The sequence below is a fragment of the Electrophorus electricus genome, chromosome 4 (genome assembly GCF_041902795.1).
Source record: "Electrophorus electricus isolate QZ-2024a chromosome 4, ASM4190279v1, whole genome shotgun sequence".
NCBI classification, from domain to species: domain Eukaryota; kingdom Metazoa; phylum Chordata; class Actinopteri; order Gymnotiformes; family Gymnotidae; genus Electrophorus; species Electrophorus electricus.
In genome coordinates this window covers 13,634,072-13,652,500 of record NC_137500.1, presented here as the reverse complement: position 1 = coordinate 13,652,500, position 18,429 = coordinate 13,634,072, and the positions used below count along the sequence as shown (strand labels likewise).

Below are 18,429 nucleotides of genomic sequence, written 5' to 3'. Positions count from 1 at the left end.
CCGCACACATCAATGGCAGCACGGCCTCAGATGTGCTCCGGCGTCCTACACATTACTGGTCCTGCCAGCCGAGAGAGAGAGCGAGAGAGAGAGAGAGAGAGAGAGAGAGAGAGCGAGAGCGAGCGAGAGAGAGAGCAAGTGAGTGAGAGAGAGAGAGAGCAAGTGAGTGAGAGAGAGAGAGAGAGAGAGAGAGAGAGAGAGCAAGTGAGTGAGAGAGAGAGAGAGAGAGAGAGAGAGAGAGAGAGAGAGAGAGAGAGAGAGAGAGAGCAAGTGAGTGAGAGTGAGTTAGAGTTAGTTAGTTATCTAATGATGTGGGTTGTGATTTCACTTCTGGAAACACCCACGCACTGTTTAAAGTAGTTCATCGACTGCTGCAGTGGGGCGCTGTTACAGCCACTCCCACTAGAGGGCAACAATGAGTCAAAAATAAAGATAGATAGATTGAAAAGAACTTTCTTGAGCTCAAATGAAATTGTGGCATCGCAGCAACAAAACACATAAATGCACACTAACACACACATATTAAGTAAAAAAGTGTAATGTATAAGAGTACAAAAGTAGAGCAATTTATTTATTTACATATCTGTGTATACATATATGATGATTGACATTGTATTTGCATAACTGTGGTAATTTAATTCACAGTGAATACTACATGGAGCCGCAGTACTTGCAGTCTAAATATAAATAGAAATAAGAATAAATGTGATATAAGTGAATAATAAAAGTGCAGGTGTCATAAGAGTAGCAGGTAATGGACTGCAGTACGTAGGGTGTGTAGTGTGACTGGTGTGATTTCAGCACATTTCAGACAGCAGGAGGTCGATACTGTCCCTGTGGCACGGGGATCCCCTGTAGGGTAGGTAAGGAGCACATGGTGCTCTCCTGCCCCGCACGGCTGCATCCGTTCTGACCTTCCAGCGCCGTGTGCAGGGGCTGTGAGCTCTCGTCCAAGATGCCGGGCAGTTTCCCGGGAGCCAGAGAGTCCGGCCTGACTCCCGCAACGGAGGTGTCTGCGCGGAGTGGTTTGCTCAGGTCCGTTCAACGCTCTGTTGCCGACGCTGTCGGCCCAGCATGCAACAGCAGAACGCGTCCTCAGAAGGTATGGACGACAGGCCATACCTGGGTGGGTGTTTGTGCACCAGGACAGTTTGTCACCCAAGTGCACGCCCAAGTAACTGGAGGCCCCAGCCACCTCTGTGCTCAGTTCACCGACGGTGACCACGAACGGTGCGGACTTCCTAAACTCCGCCTGTCCGCTTCACACCCCGTAACTTCCCGTACTCATCCTCCTGGCCACTTTTGATATACTGAGACATTCCGTGGATGGCGTGACTTTTTGTTGTGCCTAAAGTCAGGGGTGTATACGCTGAACAGGAATGGGCCTTAATATAGCTCCACTGGGCACCCCAGTGCTACACACGATGATGTCTTTGTGCATTTGCTCATATGATTTTGAGGAAAATATCTCTCCTTGTGTGTGTGTGTGTGTGTGTGTGTGTGTGTGTGTGTGTGTGTGTGTGTGTGTGTGTGTGTGTGTGTGTGTGTGTGTGTGTGTGTGTGTGTGTGTGTGTTTGCGTGCAAGGAAGAGGATGCTTGAATGCAATAATTTATGTAACCTCCCTTAAGGCTCAGTAGTTAATTAATACACACGTTTTTGCTCAGCGTCACACAGCTTTATTTGTGCTGACTGCTTAAAAACGGCACTGCACTAATGACCCATCTGCAGGTACAGGGATCAGAAGCACTATTACACACACAACATGATGTGATGAGCTGTGTGTGTTTGCGTGTAATGAGCAGCGAGGTGCATGTGAATAGTTTCATTGGGCTGGGATTGCTCTAGTGTGAAGAATGATCCTGATTCGCATGCAAGCAGCAGTTTTCCATAGAGCTGCTGGATTAACAAACAGGTGACCTTCCGTTTGATCCTTCAGCCTTTGCAGCTGTGTGTGTGTGTGTGTGTGTGTGTGTGTGTGTGTGTGTGTGTGTGTGTGTGTGTGTGTGTGTGTGTGTGTGAAGGGTAGTGGGGGTTACTGGAGGGACATTCTGAACTTCCAATAATAATCCTCTGAGCTAATCTTACATAAGAGACCAGTACTCACTCACTCACACACACACTCACTCACTGAATCCTCAATCACTAACACACACACACACACTCACTCACTCACACACACACTCACTCACTCAATCCTCAATCACACACACACACACACTCACTCACTCACTCACACACACACACTCACTCAATCCTCAATCACGCACACACACACACACACACACACACACTCACTCACACACACACTCACACACTCACTCAGTCACACACACACACACACACACTCACTCACTCACACACACACTCACTCACACACACACACACACACACACACACACACTCACTCACTCTCACACACACACACACACAGGGAGGGGGAGGGACAGCTGCCAAGGGAATGTTAAAGAGTTAAAACAGGAGTTTAATGTTCCGTGATTTTGCATTTGAGAGTGAAAGGAAAGCGAGAGAGGGAGGAGAAAAAGATGGAAAGAAGAGGAGCACAGAGGTAGAATAGCAGGAAAAAAGAGGGAACACACAACCTTTAAAGTAATCCCATTTACTGTAAAAAAAAAAAGAAGAAGAGAGACGTCTATCTGAAGCCCGTGGTGCTCTCCAGTGTGTTAATTAAAGCTGCTCCACAGTGAGGCGTTTGCTTAAATAGAGCTGTGCATGTAGGGCCTATTAAAATGGCACCACCCTCCACACTTAACCTAGAACGTGAAGGGTCTCGTCCAACCACTGTCACAGTGCGGCCACAGCGCGGCATACGCATCCGCCGCAACCCCCCTACGGACGTCGGGTGGAGCGGCACCCAAACAAGTGGATTACGAAGAAGTCGATAACGCGCTGCGTGCGGTGCGAGATTGGCCGTCCTCCGCCGGATGAGCAGGGAGACGGACCTTGGGCGACAGAGCACCAGGGGCCGTTCACGTTCTTAACCTAAAACGTGAAGGTTCTCATCCAACCACTGTCACAGCGCGGCCACGCCGAGGCCACCCGCAGGAACGATGCAGTAACGAGGGGATCGGCTCCGGTGCACACCTTCACGCTGATGTGGGCACGCAGGTAGACTGCTCTGTGAGTGTTATATTTATGGCCCTAGTGAAATTAAAATAATAATTTTAAAAAACACAGACAAACAAATAAAAAGGTGTGACCCTTCTAGGTCTGGTGTGCTGGGTCAGTTTCTCCTGAGTGAGGAGAGCAGATGCAGTGAGCGATGACTCCTGCAAGCGGACGTCTCTACACTCCTGGTGTGGCAGGAATGTCTCTAACAGCATCTGTCCACTAGATGGCACTAGCACATCTCAATTCAACCTCTTGCGGTCTTTTATCATATAATGCTCAGCAAAGAAAAATGGTAACTTCTTTTAACTGTGATTCTACATGATGAAACTAGAAAGAGTAAAATATTTAAGAGGCGCACTTTGGTTTTACGGCTTCAGGTGCGCAGGGCTTTTAAAGATCGCATTTTTTGCCTGAGGAAAGAGTGTGTTTCACTCGAAAAATTCCAAGGAAATGTTTTACTGTTGAGAGAAGCAACTGGATAGTAACCAAAGGGCAGGTGTGGTAGCCTGGTTTGTCAGCAAAGGATTACTGCCATTCCACACATGCATGTAAGAACGTGTGTGTGTGCGAGGGAGGGTTGTATGTATATGTGTGTCTGTATGTGCGTGTGGGTGGATGTGCATATGTGTGTGAAGGGGGGCTGTGTGTGTGTGTGTGTGTGTGGGGAGAGAGAGAGAGAGAGAGAGAGAGAGAGAGAGAGAGAGAGAGAGAGAGAGAGAGAGAGAGAGAGAGAGAGAGAGAGAGAGATTTAGTGACAGAAGAGAGTGAGAGAATCCACTACACTGGTAGTATTCATTGCAGGGCTTGTCATAGCAGTTCACATGCACGCACTCGCCCGGACATGCCTACACACACCTATTCCCCATAAACCCTCCTCTGGAAATAATGATCGCGCGACTGATGAAACTGAGCGGAATGGTGCTTCACTTTTATCACAGAACACGCCTTCATTGCGCCGACGTACTGAAAACCGAGCCATGCTACCGAGGGTCTGCAGCCCGTAGACGCCAGTCAGGAGATCGCGCAGCGGTCCCGCCGCGAGCGCCCGCGTGTCACCCGACTCAAGCTGAGCGGGCGCGTGCGCGCCCCCGTCCTGCGCGAACGGGAAAGACGCGGTCGCGCTGCGCGCGTGGCGGGGGTTAGCGGACCGCACGCTCGCCTGGGCCCAGCAACAGAGTGCCGTTTGCTCCTGGTGCAACCTTACTGTCGGAGCATGAACAGAACATTCAAGTAAACATTCAAGTAACCTCGTTAAAGTATGAGTTGTATTTTAAGGTGTCTACTGCATTTCGGCTATCGGACAATAGGCTTGCTAACATACATTTGCAGAAAGTTATATGAAGCGTTGCCATGTGTGTGAATTAGGGTTTTATAGAGTTGTACAGAGTTGTACAGGGTTGTATAGGATTGTGTGATTTAGTACAGGGTTGTAAGGGGTTTTATGGGGTTATCTGTTTTTGTACAGGGTTGTATGTTGTTGTATAGGATAGTGTATTTTTGTACAGGGTTGTAAGGGGTTGTGTGTTTTTATACAGGGTTGAATGTGGTTGTATAGAGTTTTGTGTTTTTGTATAGGGTTGTGTGTTTTTGTACAGGGTTGTGAGTTTTTTGCGCATGGGTTGTGTAGGGTTGTGTGTTTTTGTACAGGGTTGTATGTTGTTCTATAGGATTGTGTGTTTTTGTACAGGGTTGTAAGGGGTTGTGTGTTTTTATACAGGGTTGAATGTGGTTGTATAGGGTTGTGTGTTTTTGTACAGGGTTGTATGTTCTATAGGATTGTGTGTTTTTGTACAGGGTTGTAAGGGGTTGTGTGTTTTTATACAGGGTTGAATGTGGTTGTATAGAGTTGTGTGTTTTTATACAGGGTTGTAAGGGGTTGTGTTTTTGTGCAGGGTTGTATAGGGTTGTGTGGTTTTGTATAGAGTTGTATAGGGTTGTGTGTTTTTAAACGGGGTTGTATGTGGTTGCATAGGGTTTTGTGTTTTTGTACAGGGTTGTATGGGGTTGTGTAGGGTTGGGTGCTTTTGTACAGGGCTGTGTGTTTTTGTGTACAGTCGTCTGTGTTTTCTGTGTTCTGCTAAGGACTTGGCTAGGATTCGGCACAAGCCTGTTAAATTACACTCTGTTAAAATAGTTCAGGCCGGAATTAAAACACGGGTAGCCTCCGTTCCGCCCATTCTCTCTTAGTCATCCTACATGCAAGTTTCCTGCACGGCATACGCATCCGACGCAACCCCCCTACGGGCGTCGGGTGGAGCGGCACCCAAACAAGCGGATTACGAAAAAGTCGATAACGCGCTGTGTGCGGTGCGAGATTGGCCGTCCTCCGCCGGACGAGCGGGGAGACGGACCTTGGGCGACAGAGCACCAGGGGCCGTTGTCTGAACCTGCATATGTGGTTGTGGTCAGCTGTAGGGCGAGGCGCACGTGGCTAGCCCTCCACGCGTCGGAGCACGTCCCACAGGCCAGGCGTCACGGCCGCGTGCCCGCCGCTCTCCGCTCACACCTTGCTGCTGTTCCTCTCGTGCCACGGATGAGGCTTGCGACCGTGTCACGGCGAGATTTTAGCAAAACACGCTCCTTCTCCCAATCAAGACATACTAAATTAATTGAAGCAAGTCAAATTTATTTATATCGCGCTTTTTAAGACAGACGTCGCAAAGCAGCTTCGCAAATGTCCGAGTCCAAGCCCCCAGTGAGCAAGCCAAGGGCGATGGTGACGTGCTCCCTAGAGCACAAAGAAGAAACCTTGAGAGGAACCGAGACTCAAAAGGGGGCCATCCTCCTCTGGCCAACAACATTATCCAGGTCTCTTTTAACTTTAGCTTGATAATAAACGCCATTCCTAAATAAATGTCATTCCTAACTCAGTGTTATTTTTTATGCGCGTGGTACTTGCGGGACAAGGCAAGTCAGTGTGCTTCTTTACGGAGCAGAAATACATCCGGAAGGGATGTGATGCCATCACCGGGGTTCTAATGGTAGGCGGCCCAAAGTCATCAAGGCGGTAATGATAGTTTAGCTGTTTGTTTTTTTCTTCCTGATAACAGTTACCCTGTTGCCATGACTGCTAGCAGTAGTTACCATAGAGACCACTTGCCTAAAGTATGGGTGATTCAAACCCGACGTGTGTGTGTGTGACGTGCATGCATGCGTGTGTATGTGTGCGTGAGCTATACTGACTTCTCATGTCCTTTGTGTTCCCGTGTTCATTACCTCTCACTTCTCCAAAAGCACAGATTGTAGATTGTTTCCCCCCACCCCAGCAGATGGCTCCTGCCTTCGTTAACACAGCAGGCTTATCAAACACACACACACACACACACACACACATTCGTCATATGATAAGTGACTTTCTTTAGTACCTCATCGAGTACGAAAATAATTCCGCTGAAATGTATGTGCTGGTGCAGGATGCTTCCACGCTAACAACGGTGCTGTGTATGTTAAGCCTGGATCTTGCACGTCCATGTGTGTCCGTGTGCGGTACTCCACGTGTGGGAGGATGAGCTTAGGGGCTCATGTGTTACACCAGTGCCCCCCGAGCACTGCGTTTGGCACGTCCTAGTGGAGCCTGGTATTACCAGCAGGGGGAGATGAGCTCGCTCCCTGACTCAGTGGCAGCCAGCGGGCTGCGAGGTGATCCCCACCCCCACCGCACGGCCCCGCGCGGAGACCCGCATCCGAAGCAAAGATAGGGAATAGGGAACTGGATGGTGATGGGGTGCACTGGGAGTTTTATGTAAGCTGCTGCAAAAATTCTCCTCACGCTGACAAATAGAAGTGCCCTCTCTCACACACAAAGATATAAAAGCATTAAGACAAATGCACGCATGCACGCACACAAGCCTGCAAAGCATTCGGTTGGTGCACAATCACGCTGGTTCACGTTCCTCGCGCTTCCGTGCTCGTCTACACGCTTGTAGCCCTTGGTAATAAAAACCTTTAGAAATGTCATGAGCTTGACACCCGGTGGGGGAGACACATTATAGCGTAGAAAGAGAGCGTAGTGCGCGGGAGAGCCGGTCCACCGCCTTACTCTGGCGCACGCCGCGCGGCCGCCCCTGCGCCGATCACGTCTAGGAGGCAACGCTCCGCTGAGTTACGTACATTGAGTGGGAGCTGCCCTCTCTCCTGCGTGTGAGGTCTGTCGCGCAGCTTTGATCCCTCACTGCAACGGGCTACGACTGAACCGACCGCCGTAGCCCGAAGGGTTAAAAGACAAAGCTCTGACAGAGTCACAGAGAGAGAGAGAGAGAGAGAGAGAGAAAGAGAGAGGGAGGGAGATTCACGGCGCGGGTCCGTAACTTGACTGCTGCATGGCTGCAGAGACAGTCGCCTGCAGAAGCCTCTGCGCGTTGCGGACGAGCTCCTCTCTGGATGGGAGCAGAGTATCCATAGTAACCGTGTAGAGGGAGGACAAGGAGTGCCGGACCGAGAGTGAGAGAGCGAACGAATGGGATAGAAAAAGAGGGAGAGAAAACGAGAGCGAGGGAGAGAGACGTGTCGAGACAGAGACTGCCTTAGCTGGAGGAAGAGGTAGACGCTGAAGAACAGATCCTCTGCAGAGAGAGAGAGAGAGAGAGAGAGAAAGAGAGACAGAGAGAGAGAGAAAGAGAGAGAGAGAGGGAGGGAGGGAGGGAGAGAGAGAGAGAGAGAGAGAGAGAGAGAGAGAGAGAGAGAGAGAGAGAGAGAGAGAGAGAGAGAGAGGAAATGGCCTGTTTTTAGTGGGGAAGCAGCAAAAAATTGTATTTGGCCTGTGGCGCTGCTGGTGGGTCTCCACTCTTTGTCTGTGTGTATGCAGTAGATACATTGCAGACACTTTTCAGAGCAAAAGGAAGAGAGACAGAGGGAGAAGGAGGAGAAGCAGAGGAACAGGGAATGAGAGGCAGTCAGAAGCTCCTCTGTTTAAAGAGTTGCTCGGAAATGTAGGGAAGAATCTCGGAGAATCCAGGATCTTACTCTATCACTTCAAGCACAAGTGAAACTGCAAGAGATCTAGGTGAGTCTCGTTTCTCTCTCTCTCGTGTGCTCACACACGCGCTCACACACACACAGATACGGGCAGATGAAGCTGTGTGGTGACAGACACATCGAGAGAGGGAGAGGGTGAAGTAGAGTGTGCAAACAGCGAGCATTTCAGATCACTGCACCGTGAAGCCTTTTGTTCTCTGATTGCTACAGTACTTGGCTTTATATTCTCCCAGATCTAATCTCGCCTGTACCCAACCGTCTCTGTGTGTGTGTCTCTCTCTCTGTCTCTCTCTCATCTCACAGTGCTCGTTTCCGTGTGTGTGTGTGAGTGTTCGTCCACATGCCCCCTGTTTTGAGGTCACTGCCATAATCTCAGAGCTCTGGCACCACACAGGAGGCACAGGCCGCCATGTCGAGCCCCCAGCCTTGGCCATCAGACGCCGTCGTGCGCACGCCAGCCTCGCCCCCGAGCATACGGCGCAACGCCCTCCTGCTGCTCCGCCGATGAGCGCGGCCCTCGGGCGCGCGTAGCGCTCCGGGAGCAAGCTCATCGCCATGCCGCTCGTCGCCATGGCGCTCATCGCCATGCTGCTCGCGCTCGTCTTACATCAGCCCTCTGCAGTGAGCTTACAAACTCATCTGCTGTGTGCGGACAGCACTTTCACTTTGGTATACCCGTACGCAGCCGAATGTTTCCCAGTGGACGCAAAGCGCCTTAGGAAAGTTGATTTCACACCTTTAGTTGCTTTATCTGGCCCGAGTTTGTTTAATTTCGCTGTTTTGTCTTTATGCCGTGCACTAATAGCCCCAGTCCAGCGATACTGATGATCCATGACGATCTGTAACCGTGTGAAACACATCCCACAGTGGGGACGTGTGCCAGTGAGCTGACCCCTTGGTCCTGAGGAAGACTGGAATTTGTTTTAATGCTGACAGTAGGCAATATATGTGCTCAGCTGTGTACAGAGCAGCTCTCTGGGATTCTGGGTGATTGCATTATTATCGACATGCCCTGTAATAAGTAGATTGGCTGATCGTACACTGACTGCACGGTGATTTCATTGAAAAATCCTTCCTTGCCAGTACTGAATCGAGCATCGGTGGGCGCTGGTAGACCGCAGCTGAATAGACTGCAGTCCTGGCGTGTAGTCCGTTCCTAGGTGCGTTTTGAGGAGTGCAGGTTTCATGATTTCACCAAACTTTCCCAGAATTCTTTTGTACCTATAAAGGCTGGATCGCATATGCTGGAGGCGCGCAGTGCCAACCAAGCCCCTGGTATCTCAGGCACACGGCGCCACTCTCGCTCCATCAAACACCAGATGTTCCTCAATCTGCAGGAGGCGCAACCAATGCAGTGGTAAATGTGTCTGAGTCTTAGGTACAAGGAATAAATCTGGGAGTCAATCATGCGTGTGTGGTGTAAACAACCCATTAGACTGAACCCTGTTTCCTTCACTCTATCCATTTACTGTGGAAATCTGTTCACACTGGCCGTTATCGAAGGAACACACTTTGGGGCGGTCTTGAAGATTCTCCTGTAGCTTAAACAACAGTCAGCATCCTTGCCTGTCTGAGGAATGTTTCGCCGTGGCCGGCCCGAGCTTCCGCACGGAGATTTTCCAGAAGAAAAAAATCCTTCTCGCATGTCCCGGCAGGTCGAACAGGAATGATTAATGCAAATGTTGCTTCCAGATTTAATGGATTTCATAAGCCAACCTACTGACTCATAATCAGCTAGGGGAGCGCTGAGGTTCCATTCGTCTTCCTACATTCCGGGCCTCAGCGCTTCAACGTCCTAAACAAAGCAACAGCCATTAGCACACATTTCGGTTCTAACCATAGCCGCGTTCGTATATCCACGACGGGCCCAGCTCATCCGTGCGCCCTTGGGCCACAGGGGCGAAAACGCAGATGCTGGCAACACGTGGAGAGCAGTGCTGAACAAGCCCTACCGAGGGATTCGACCTGATTCCCAGAACCAAGTTTATTTAACTTCGGAATAAATCTAATATCTGGTTTCAGATTACGAGTTCTTATTGTTTCCCCTTATAAAAGCTGCAATGTTATTTTCACTTAACTCAATTCATTTGTCTTTTTGAAAATGCTCAAACAATATGTGAGCGGATAGCCTGGTAAGAAGTTTTAAGAATGTAAGAATATCATGGTTTACGATTGTGTGTATATATATATTTTTGGACATCAGTTTGGACATTGATGTGTAAAATGGGAAGTGTGTGATGGCCATCTGAACATCTCAAGGAGAAACTGTAAGAGACCACATATCTGTGTGTGCAGCAGAGTCCTCTGCTACAGCGAAGTGACAGATCTGTGTGTCGCCTACCCCAGTAATATTCCCACTTTAGCATGTGTGCATGAGTTGGTGGGAAGGTGTGGGGACGAGTGCCTTCATGGATGTTAGCGTGCTTTCGCGCGTGTGTGTGTAAGCGACAATGCCAAGCAGATTGCTCAAGTCTCCTGCTTTTCTGCACGACTTGCTTTCCTAACTCTCTGATCTATCCCACGAACCGCAGCACATAATTCTTTCCTCTGCTTCTGCTTGCTTCTATTGGCCGTAACTAAACAAAACACCTCTCTTCACTGGTCCGTCACCTTTCCGTCATCCGCCAGCAGCCAAACCTCGTGTCACTGGTCCTCTGTGGCACAGTATGTACCTCACTTTGCCTCAGATAGCACCAGAGCTGCCTGTACAGTTGCTAGGTAACTGCCTGACTCCGGTTCCTCTCCAGTTGTCCCCTGGTCAGGAGGAGATGGTTATAAATGGATTTGGAGATGAATGTGGTTAGTCACGATGGTGCTTGCAGCCATGTTCCAACACTAACTGTTAACCGAGATGGAGAACCAAGGAGGGGAGGACAGCCCAAAGGAGGAACACACACACACACACACACACACACACCCCAAGACTTCATCACACTCTCCATGTGAATTAGCTGGTGCGTTATTTCAGCAGTATTCCATGTCTGCCGTGATGAGAGCTGTGATTTAACACCGCACAGTTCATTCAAAGCGGACCGTCGCTTCAGGCGTCACCCCACTGCCACCGCAATGTCACCAACCAGAACCAGCTCCAAGACCTTCGACCCCATCTCCTTGGTTCAATCGACCAATCCCAGGTCATTTGTCATCTGGAGTGCCCATGGTCCTTTCCCTTGTCAAATAAGCTGCAGATGTCAGTGGAGGATGGGGAGTTGGTGGGCGTTGAGTCTGTGCCAGGGTTGGATGTTGTTGGCGCAATAGAGCACGCGACAGAGGTCAAAGGTCGAAAGGTCCACCCGTGCAGTGAGCATGAGCGCGGCCCCTTTTCATCGCTCCCACCGGTATGTATTCGACCAGCCAGGCCTCTCAGCCTAACGTCCCTGACCCGTGCTGCTGTCAAAATTCAAACATATTTATACTGCGCGTCACAAAATCAACTTCACACGTGTCCGAGTCCGAGCCCCCAGCGAGCGAGCCAAGGATGACAGTGGCGAGGAAAAGCTCCCTGGAGCACGAGGAAGAAACCTTGAGAGGAACCGAGACTCAAATGGGGGGCCCATCCTCCTGTGGCAGACATGATCACAATAGTAATAATTAGCAAAATAAGTAGTGAAAGAGAGGGAAATAATACTAAAATAAACAATCAATATCTAGTCCAGTTTTCTAGAAACCCACCCCGTACAAGAACGTCCATCAAAGGTAACGGAGAAGTAGTTGTCTGGGGTGGAGGTGTGGTGGGCCACAGCTGGGAGCATCAGGGGGCGGGGGAGGTGCCATGGCAGCTGAGAGGGGTTTCAGGCTCGGTAACCACGTGACATCAGGGCTACGTGTACCTCGGCAGAAAGGGCGAATAGATTATTAGGCATGTCCAGGTATGAGGGTGTTTCAATTAGAGAACTGCAAAGATGGACTCCGGCAGATCAGCTACGGCAGCACAGCTAATAGGGAAGAGCCAGAAGGAAACACAGGCATGAGGCACCCTGGGACGTCAGCACTCCGCCGCTCTTAGTCAACAAACTTGAGTGACAGAAGAGAGGTGAAGTGAGAGCATCATAACATCCCGGTTTACCACAACTCTCAGCGCCCATGGACCCCCCAGAGCTACACCTTTACCTAAGATGGGAAGTAGCTAATAAAATAGCCTGGCCTTAAACATTCGAACAAATACACGAAGGTTTACTCTGTGCTCCACTGCTGTGGTCTGCTTGAGATTATGCATGTCCCATTCCTGGGTCTTCCTCTCATATACACGTGGGTTTTTTTTTTTGTATCTGTGAGAGCGTGTAACTGTCCACATGTTACTGATGCTCTAATGTGTGTGTGTTTATCACTCTCACTATCCATCAAAGCAGATTCCCTAATCATCGCCTGTCCTCTTTACTCTTTACTTTAGAGTATCAACTAAAACTAAAACCCCACAGCTCCCGCGATCCTGAAAGCAGACCCGATTCTCCCTGTCTGCAGTAGCGACTGAGGAAGAGGAAGTGACCTCTGTCTGACCATGAGGGCAGCTCAGCATATCAGTAGTTCCAGGCCTGGTTACAAAAAGGCCACATCAAGTAACCAAAGTTGTGTGTGATGGGCGAGTCTGAAGCGCCGCTGTGTTGTTGGGAGTAAGCACTTAGACCTCGGGGGAACTTAAGTGGATAAACACTCTACTGAGATTTAGTTCTAATCTGTCTCTCTAATTCAGATCTACTATTATGGGTTCTAATCTGTCGCTCGAATTCAGATCGTGACTTTTCTGACAGTCTCCTGAGGTGAAGCACCGTTCCCTCCTCTCCCAGAAATCAATCTGGATTTACACACAAACAAACCACTTGGATTCTAGTGTTTCTTGAAATCTGTTTATTGTCGATCTTGCACAGCTAATCACATTTCGGGTTTGGGGCACCCAGAGCTCTTTATCAATCCAGTGGCCAGTGTGATACTGCTGTTCACGTCTTGAGTTCATATCTGTCTGCCCTTGCGCCTCACTTACCCTCAGCTTTGACTGGGAACTTGGGACCGCATCCCGTCCTAGTCATGGGCTTAACTCTGCTTTGAAAACTGTTTGCAAGGGAAAAGGATGTGTAGCAAGTGTTGCATCCCGTTCAGTTCTCTCCCAAATCAAGTTTGTGGGAGCGCGCGGTCAGTTAACAAAATTCAGCACTAGTAATAAAGCGAAAGGGTTCAACAAAGGGGTTTATGTCCAAGTGTATCAGGGCTATGGGTGGCCAGCAAAAAAATATTTATCACACAAATTACTAGCATAAATAAATCGTTTTGAAAATTAAAAGTACCTGAGGCATCTGAGATTAGTTATTATATATTCTAGATTCTTATTATATATACTCATTATATATTTCTCCCTTTTCAGTGATCAGTACCGCATGTTCTCATTTTCGAAAAATAAAACATGCTCAAATGGCTTTTCCTGATTGCTGTTTTTCTTTTTCTTTTTACCTGAACAACATTTGTCTGTAGTTCCATGTGTCAGCTCGGTCCAGTAGCGGAAAACCTGAATACAAATGAACATGCAAAATGAATCGGATGCTGGGAAATGAGCTAGCTAGCTATGTGAAGCTGCAGTGTTTAAGCTCAGGCTGCTGTGCTTCTGAACTCTTGGTGATAAGATATTAGTCCCGCTAAGGCCCAGTTATATTTAGAAGGCTCTGGAATATGTTAAAGTTATCTGGGATTGGTAACACTTTTTTTTCTGGCCATGTTCTTTCTGTTCGCTCATTCATTCACATCCTCAGCTTCTCTGCTCTCGTGCCACTGCTCCGTTTCCACGCAACCGCGCGGTGCGTTTTGAAGCACCAATCAGAATGCGGGGCCACTGGAGCATCACATGCTCCGAGTGCTACTTTCAGAGCTTGGCCGGATTTCTGTGGCAAACTCTCGTATATTTTCAACAGATAAATGTGCTGACGCATCCTCTGCAAACCCATTGTAAAGTACAGCTAGGGTCAACGCATTCATGCAGAATATGGGATGGGGTTCTTGTGAGTGGCATAGCTGAGAAGTAGCACCATGTGCCATGTGACCATCTCTTAGTTCCCTGGGCTGCACATTACGTCATGATTGCCGTATACTATACTGTATATTGTATGTTATTGCTGTAGGGTGTTATGCCTGTTCATTTGATCTCTCTCTCTCTCTCTCTCTCTCTCTCTCTCTCTCTCTCTCTCTCTCTCTCTCTCTCTCTCCATGTTGATTCACAATTTTAACCCCAACATGCGCGCATGCTTGCACAGACAGGTTTGCATGTACAGCCTGCTGTGGCACTGCAAGTAGAGAAGGCAGGTGGTGTTGAGGTTTGGCTGCTGAGAGACCTCACACTTCACACCTCACACTACAGACCTCACACTTCACACCTCACACTACAGACCTCACACTTCACACCTCGCAGCACACGCAAACCTCCAAGCCAAAATGGGACAGAACAACCTGCGCCCATATACAGTACCCGCGTGTACCCCAGTTTGGTTCATGGTGTTAGAACTGCGAGACTAGATCCCAGACTCCCCGTAGGCGGGGCCACAGAAGGGGCTCAGACCGGGGACGAGCTGAACAGGGGCTGTTTGTGCCGACGCTCTGACTGGGATTTTAAACTGGGGTAGTTCTTTGGAAGTTTATGATTAGATAGAGACCTGGTTTCCAAACACAAAGTAGAGAGACAGAACACGTAGGAGGGACAGAACCAATGGGCGCTTTGATCACAAAATTATGGCCAGTTAGGATGCAGACATGCCAGATGAATGCTGATGAAACCATGTTTCTGTCTGTGGGCTTGCTTTCTGTTTGTTTGTTTTGGTATTGTTTCTCATGGCGATCCTCTGGCGGGTGTGACGGTGATGTTTGCATCATTTCCAGCGTGCTCCTCTGCTAACCGTCAGCTCTGATTGAGCGCTGTGCAGAATGCATTAAAAACGCAACACATTCCTTTAATCGGGCGGAAGGAGCCCAGTGTCCAGAACCTACAGTGTGTGTGTCTGCGTGTGTGTGGTGGGGTGTGTGCCATTTGTTGATGTGGTGAAGCTTCACGTGAGGGCGTGTGCAGCTTTTAGAGTAGGTAAGAACAGCGTCGGCGTGTAGACACGCAGGCGTGCGCCGGTAAAGTCTGCTGTCTCCTTCCGCCCCTCCTCTTCCTCACGTTCCTCACGTTCCTCACGTTCCTCACGTTCTTCTCTCCCTTTACCTTCTGTGCTCTCACGATCTGTCTGTCGCCGCCTCTTTCCCTCTCAGGTCCTTAAGATCGGCTTGATTGGGCACAGGAAAAGAATTCTGGCGTCCCTCGGAGACCGGCTACACGAGGACCCACCCCAGAAGCCCCCGCGAGCTATTTCTCTAAGGGTCAGTACAATGGTTTATCTTCACTGCCACAGTGACCTCTGCTGGCCTGAGATTGCAGGAGCTTACAGACCGCATGAGCGCTGCAACACGCTGCAGTTTCGTTTTCTCTGTGTCCCGTGGGGGCGTCTTGACATCCCGCGGGTGCCCTTACGTCACTCGGGTGTTCTGACCGGCATGGGGCATTCCTGACGAGGGCATTTTGTCCTTTCATGGAATTTTCATGAAATAAACAAAAATCAATGTAATTGAATTATTAATGCAACATAATTTAGTGTAACATAATTAATGCAGGTCAGCTTTTAATTATATTGCAGTAAGGGTTCACCGCAAGTGATTTAATATATTGCGAAACATATTGCCATTACCACATGCTGAAATAATATATAATAATATAGTAGAAATAGAATCCCTGTTTATCGTTTTTGTCCAACACACACCTACACCCGTTCAGACCTGCATCATAAGGATTGGCTGTAAAGGTAATTTTATTTATTTTTGATTAATTTTATGCATGTAATTTTAATATATTTTATATACATTTTTGGAGGGAGAGACACATGTTTTAGAGGGTTTGCATGTTGTCACTGGTCTAATGCACTTGCAGCAGCGAGCATTATACACACTCGCTCATCTCCACCCGTAAGCCTCCGGCCCTGCGCTAACCAGCGAATGTCGCCACAGAACAACACCTCAGCTCCGTCTCAGAATAACTGGCAAAACAACACAAGGTTAGCCGAACTAACCGATAACGTTGGCATGAAGTAATAGGAAATAGGAGCGATAGGAAAATAGTCAGAATTCTCTTCCCTGAAAATTTCCCTGTCGTGTGAAGAAACGCTTCAGTCGGCTTGCCGCCGAGCACGCGCAGGCAGGGTTACTTCACGCGGAGGAGCTCCAGCTCTCCCCAGTCTCCGGCCCCATTCCACTGAAGCGGTCTTCCGTGTTCCTCGGGGACCCTTTCGGATTCTCCAGATTTACGCGTTGTCCCAACATCCAGCACGACCGAGTCAAGCAATCAAGAACCACGAATACCTGGTACAGCTTTTCTGGGAGAAGGAGATAGAGCAAGGCTGTTAGCTGTGTGTGTGTGTGTGTGTGTGTGTGTGTGTGTGTGTGTGTGTGTGTGTGTGTGTGTGTGTGTGTGTGTGTGTGTGTGTGTGTGTGTGTGTGTATATCTGTGGGTGGGTGGGTGTGGGGGGTTGACTCCCCGGACTGTTTGGGGAGACACTGCACTAAAGAACTCAGATTGCCATTGCGTCAAAGCAAACCACTCAAGTGAGAATGTGGGAGTGGTGCACATGTTTTAATGATTTTGTTTACAGGCATCACCGCAAGAGAAGGAGTTCATAAGCCCCTCCCCCCATGCCCCCCCCCCAAACCCAGTGAGGGAGCACCTATTGGTTAGACACCTCTCTCTCTCTCTCTCTCTCTCTCTCTCTCTCTCTCTCTCTCTCTCTGCAGTATCATTCTTTCTCTGTCCTCAGGGACGCCCCCACTCCTATTTAATCCTCCGCTCCGTAGTAGACTGTAAAAAAGAAAAAAGGAAAAAACGTGCTAGACTGTTCCTTCGCGTTCACATTAATTACACCTGCAGTGTGAGAAGGATTCTGTCTTCCAGTCCCCTTCTTCAGCCATCACAAACGGAGTTGCAGAGCTCCCTCTCCTTTCCGAGAGGGTCCGACTGTACTGCCCATTACCGCGCAGCCTTGTGCTCATCCCCATCTTCAGGAAGTCCTCCAGCCCCGGTCCTGGGACCGCGCATACCTCCCAGCTTCCCAGTAGCTGTTCCCTGCATAAGTAATCCCAGGACCAACGAAACGCGCACGTGACGAGATTTTCCAACGCCCAGAATAGCTTGCCCAGTCTGGATTCGGACTTGTTTAGGCAAACGTTTGTACAGTTCCTGGGCGAGCTGCTAACGGCTCATTGCCAGAGGCCATCTCCCCTGTCAGGGGTCCGAGCCGCGTGACCTGTGCTGCGGCACGTGGCACTGCTGCCGTTAGAACCCAAACCCCAGCAGTGAGGTCCACGGTGCTCCGCTACCGTCCCAGAACGACCTTTGACCAGTTCATCCTGCTAAGGCGGCAACTGTAGCCTGATATTAACGAGCTTGGCCCTGTGTTACCGCTGCCCCCTGCAGGATCCCACTGGGAACCACACCCCCCCCCAGCTCTCTCCGTCCCTGAGCCAGGCACCCTACCCCAACGCCAGCTCCCTCGACGTCCAGCACCTCATCATGCAGGCCGACGCCAGGCGCAGACGCAACGACAGCTACTTCGAGGACGTCCCGCGCTCCAAGCTGGAGCGGCAGATGGCCCAAGTCAGCATGGTGAGTCCCCAGCTCAGGATGTGACTGGGTTTTCCGTGTCCACGTTACACATCCTATACACGTAAGCGGCGTGTCCAGGACATGACTAGGATGAAACATTTAGCTGACATGTCACAGGAGTGCAAATGTGTCAAAGTGCAGAGCCGAAGTTTGGGACACACTGTGCCTAAAACTCATTTCTCTCTATTTATACTCCCAAACGTTGCTGTGTTTCCCCGTGATGAATCTCGCGCGCCGCCTCCGCCCCGAATCCTCTCCAGTTGCCGTGCTTCTCGCCCTATTTTTTGTTCCGTGTCTGGGGGAGAAGGTGGGGTCTGCACTTACAGACCTGGAATTGTGTTCTTCATTAAACCTAACCTCAGTGACATGTGGCTTTTAAGCGTGTGTGGGTGTGGGTGTGGGTTCGTGCATGTGTCTGCGTGTGTGTGTGTGTGTGTGTGTGTGTGTGTGTGTGTGTGTGTGTGTGTATATGTGTGTGTATGTGTGTGTGTGTGTGTGTGGAATCATGTGAATGAGTTGAGTCATTGCACTCTAAAGCATAATGACTGGGGATAAGTAACACCTCTCTGTGTGTCTGTCTGTCTGTCTGCCTGCCTCGTTATCAGTTGGTCCAGCATAGCCGGCGGCAGAGTGCAGAAGCGTGTGATCAGCGGCTGGGTGT

The 18,429-nt window shown here is 49.5% G+C and overlaps 1 protein-coding gene and 1 long non-coding RNA gene across 11 annotated transcripts in view; one reads left to right on the top strand and one right to left on the bottom strand.

Moving 5' to 3' along the window:
• Positions 1-18,429, top strand: part of anks1b (ankyrin repeat and sterile alpha motif domain containing 1B) — a 110,292-nt gene that overhangs the window by 81,940 nt on the left and 9,923 nt on the right. For all 8 annotated transcript variants that reach the window (XM_035523475.2, XM_035523474.2, XM_035523477.2 and 5 more), the window contains 2 exons: positions 15,332-15,439; positions 17,580-17,768. In XM_035523475.2, the coding sequence (XP_035379368.1) occupies positions 15,332-15,439; positions 17,580-17,768 (297 nt within the window). The remainder of the gene's footprint in view (positions 1-15,331; positions 15,440-17,579; positions 17,769-18,429) is intronic.
• LOC113591453 (uncharacterized) lies at positions 5,799-17,779 on the bottom strand. 3 transcript variants are annotated; one of them, XR_003412191.3, is made up of 3 exons: positions 17,028-17,584; positions 11,777-16,485; positions 5,799-11,665 (listed from the first exon to the last, which is right to left on the bottom strand). It is a non-coding gene; the product is annotated as an uncharacterized LOC113591453 (long non-coding RNA). The 3 variants fall into 3 exon arrangements; XR_003412192.3 differs by lacking the exons at positions 5,799-11,665; positions 17,028-17,584 and adding an exon at positions 17,640-17,779 and having other exon boundaries at positions 12,927-16,485; XR_014123202.1 differs by lacking the exon at positions 5,799-11,665 and having other exon boundaries at positions 12,927-16,480.